This window comes from Solanum pennellii, chromosome 9 (genome assembly GCF_001406875.1).
Source record: "Solanum pennellii chromosome 9, SPENNV200".
Lineage (NCBI taxonomy): Eukaryota > Viridiplantae > Streptophyta > Magnoliopsida > Solanales > Solanaceae > Solanum > Solanum pennellii.
This window is the reverse complement of record NC_028645.1, coordinates 82,722,900-82,727,471: the sequence shown is the minus strand read 5'-3', so window position 1 is coordinate 82,727,471 and position 4,572 is coordinate 82,722,900. Positions and strand designations below refer to the sequence as shown.

The following is a 4,572-nucleotide window of genomic DNA, read 5'->3' as shown; positions in this document are numbered from 1 at the left end:
CCTCCAATGCCTCCACCCCCTCCAGCTCCTCCTCCAATGCCTCCACCAGCACCTCCTCCAATACCACCACCAGTTTCACCCCCTCTGGCTCCTCCTCCAATGCCTCCACCCCCTCCAGCTCCTCCTCCAATGCCTCCACCAGCACCTCCTCCAATACCACCACCAGTTTCACCCCCTCTGGCTCCTCCTCCAATGCCTCCACCCCCTCCAGCTCCTCCTCCAATGCCTCCACCAGCACCTCCTCCAATACCACCACCAGTTTCACCCCCTCTGGCTCCTCCTCCAATGCCTCCACCCCCTCCAGCTCCTCCTCCAATGCCTCCACCAGCACCTCCTCCAATACCACCACCAGTTTCACCCCCTCTGGCTCCTCCTCCAATGCCTCCACCCCCTCCAGCTCCTCCTCCAATGCCTCCACCAGCACCTCCTCCAATACCACCACCAGTTCCACCACCAACACCTCCACCAATTCCACCACCCCCTCCGGCTCCTCCTCCAATACCTCCACCTGCTCCTCCTCCAACACCTCCTCCTAGACCACCACCTCCACCAAGACCACCTCCTCCGCCTAGGCCACCACCACCTGCACCACCTCCTCCACCAAGACCACCACCTGCACCACCTCCTAAGCCACCACCAGCACCTCCACCAAGACCACCTCCTCCACCTAAACCACCACCTGCACCACCACCACCACCAAGACCACCACCACCTCCTCCTCCAAGACCACCTCCACCACCTAAGCCACCACCCGCCCCTCCACCTATACCACCACCAGCTCCTCCACCAACACCAACACCACCTCCACCACCAAAACCTAGACCTCCACCATGCTTAAACCCTTTCCTAAAAATACCATGTCCTAAACCCCCACCAAAATGATCACCAAAATGACGATGCTTAAATAAAAACTTCTCATCATCTTCAACTCCCCTATCACCAAACACCACATAACTTTCCACAACAAACACAAACAAGAGAACTAAAACCCCAACACCACTGCCAAATAATAAACAACCCATTCTATATGACTCCTACTCTTACAAACCCTATGTAACAAAAGAGAACACTATACTAATAATATCCAAGACATGCAAGAATGTTTACAATATCATCATATTATATAGAGCAAGAATATCACATGGTAGGTCCACTTAATAATTAGAACATAGAAGTGAACTCAACTGTCACCTTCTAATTCAGTAAATGCTTGTGCTCTCTAATTGGGCAAAAGATTTAATTCTTGCAACTGCCTTTCTCCCCCGCACACACACACACTTTACAAAGTCACAAACACAAGCATTGGTAATTTTCATTGCTGCTTTTAAATTTGACTTTTATGTATCGCTTTCATTTATATAGATAGTACTCCTCTAGTCTATATTAAGTGATCATTTTATGAAAAATATTTTACGGTACATGAATAAACTATCACTATATAGTATACGGTACATGAATAAACTATCACTATATAGTACTATTGCTTTTTTGATTATTTTAAAATTATTCTCATGGAAAATATGATGTAGTTAATATGAACCTTACTGAATAAAGGATAAATGTACAAATTTTCTTGAATTTTGAATAGTTTACTTATTTTGAAATATATATATTAAAAAAAACTCAACAATTCACTGAATATGGAGTAGAGGGATATCAGGGTAATATTTTTCATCGAAGCCGCCCTTGATATACATTGTGAAATACAATTGATTTAGCAAATTGACATGAGGAATGTTGTAATTTATAGTTTTTTTTGGTATAATTTTTCGATATCTAAATTTCTAACTATAAAATATTAAGTTGAATTAATCCAGATAAGATTGATTAATATTTTTTCGAGAAGCGAAATATGTCAACGAATTTGAGATGAAGAGAAATACTTTTTTATGAATGCATGGTTATTTATAATTTCTTATACTACGTCATGTATAAGTTAAACTCATATATCATACATGCAAACAAAAACTTAAAATCTTACCCAAAATGTTAGGTATAATTTACGAAAATATCCTTTTTTTTCAACCACTTTTTATAATATTTTAAAATTCGTACAAAATAGAGCTCTTGGGACTAACGAAACATCAAATCGTCTACTAATATTCTCAAAATAAAAAAAAAAGATCATTTACTAAATAGCTTTAAGAGAGTGGTAATCGATAAATCCCCCTCGTTTAAAATTAATAATTAGTTGACTTGTGTACTAATTATTAAATCAAAGTAAAAAACTTTTTCTTCTATGTTTAGTGATGTTATCTTGGGGGTTGGGCTCTGTATGCCATTAATGGTGAAATTTAATCTACTTCCTACCAACAGCTTGTACAAATAGATAGCTATTTGTTTGAAAAATTATTTGGTCTAAAAGTATTCATGGCCTTTATGAATCATATTGACTTTTGTTCCTATCACCTCTTTTTATGTAAAAGCATTGTTATTATCGGTTTGCGTATGTCTTAACTAATTTATTATGTGGTTAATGTCTCTTTATACAAGTACTACCACAGGGATCGAGTAATTATGTCATCAAGGTTTAGATTGATGAAAAAGATTATTCACGTACGTTTGATATGTGATAGTATTATTTTTATTTATTTATGTACATTTCGTCAAATTTATCATGTGGTTATATATTATGCCTTTATATAAGTATTACCATATAAATTGAGTAACTCTGTCATTAAGATTTATATTGATGATAGAATATATTTAAACATCGTCTGATACATAGGGTGAAATAAGTAAGGTTGTGATTTTCTATAAATATATTTAATCATACCTTTTATATGGAATACTAGTCTTATTATTTTAGTACAAAGTAAATTAATTTTGTGATTAGCTAATATCTCAAATTGAATATGGGATAAAATTAGTTTCGAATATTATTTTAAAATTATTATCTTTATTTCGCATACCAAATGACCCTATAGCATTGTTACCCTGCATTTTGTAGTATATATGGGTCAATTTATTTGTGTATCTTGACTAGTCTATCAGACACTTGCTATCTTCTATCTATACATGTTTATCGGGCAATTTTATCACCAAAGTTTTAGATAAATGAAAATAATTCATCCAGTATACATGTTGAATCTACATGAATTTTCGCTGCTAGAAACACACTTTTTATGAAGTTTCTGACTACTCGTCTGATATGAAATAATTTTCGCTGATTTTTATGTGTATCTTAATAAATTCATCGAGTGTTTTGATATCTTCCACAATATACGTATTAAATAATTCTACCAAAAAATTTAGATTGATGAAAAATAATTTAAAATTTAATTATTGTATTTATATATAATTTCAACATTATATTAATTAGAATTTCACTCTCAACACACTTGTTTTTAATTTTCATCAAAATAAAATTTAAATAACAATCAAACGAATATAGATTGGCATGCATCAGTTTATTTAATGAAGTGTTACTGGTTATTAACTATTTGTGCAGTGTGAATTTTATTCAGCTTTGATGATATTTAATTTTTTAAAGTATTATAACAGAATGATAAATAGCCAAATCTATCTCTGAAGGTGGACGAAATATTAAATTACTCATTTCGTAGGGTTTTAAATATATTAATTGAAGATATATTAATTATATTGCAACAATATGGCAAAAAGAATAAAATATATATAATTTTGAAAAGCTCTTCAATAAAGTTTACGTACATATTGTAATAAAAGAAAATGTTGGTTAGGTTATACTCATGTACTTTTTTACTTTTTAACATGTTGAGTTATTATATTGAAATTGCACTTTAATAGCGTAATTGTTCAGATTAGTAAAAAATTTTGTTAAGAATGTCTAAAATTTAATGTATGAAAAATATTTTTTATTGATATATTTTATACCATTTTCTATATATATTATATAATTTTTTGACGAAAGATTTTCAATTTGGCCACTTGGACTATACGTGGCTATGCCACTGGTTGTAATCATATTTGTTGTAATATATACATTGTTATCACGCTCAAAGTCATTCTAAAAGGATAAATAAACATGAGTAAATTAGTATAAGAATACTATAATTATATTGGATTTTTCTGGGAATCAGTATGAAAATTTGCACGAAAATTATATTAAACTTTCGTGTACTAATGAATATATAGATGCAATGCAAATATAATGTACTATAGGTTTACGTAATGCGCTGGTTATATTAATCATACTCGGGTATTCTTTTGAATATATTTCGATCGATTCATCGAATATTTATTTTTCTTTTATTAGTAAAAATAGAAAGTTATTTCTAATCATAAAACTAGATGGATTAGGGAGAAATTATGTTTATAGCTCTCTTTTTCTAATGTTTTATTTTTTAAAAGCTAAATAAACTTGTTACCTATACAACTCTTTTCTTTTTATTTTGCTTATCAGCCTTTTTATTTTTAGAAGTGTAATTATGTAGATTTTTCTAAGTTATTTTATTCTCAACCTTGTAAGTAATACTTCTTATCTTTCTCTTTAGTTGTCAATATTATAAAGGACAAATATACATACAAACTATCGTAATTATGGTATGTCTATGTCCTTACTCATATTTTTGGGATATTATTTTATTCTAA

At 32.7% G+C, this 4,572-nt stretch overlaps 1 protein-coding gene across 1 annotated transcript in view; it reads right to left on the bottom strand.

The window, feature by feature from the left end:
• Positions 1–1,190, bottom strand: part of LOC107030484 (glycine-rich cell wall structural protein-like) — a 2,278-nt gene extending 1,088 nt beyond the window's left edge. Inside the window, exon 1 of the mRNA XM_027919527.1 lies at positions 437–1,190. Coding sequence (XP_027775328.1) covers positions 437–1,022 — 586 coding nt within the window. The 5' untranslated portion in view covers positions 1,023–1,190. The remainder of the gene's footprint in view (positions 1–436) is intronic.
• Positions 1,191–4,572: the final 3,382 nt, after the last annotated feature.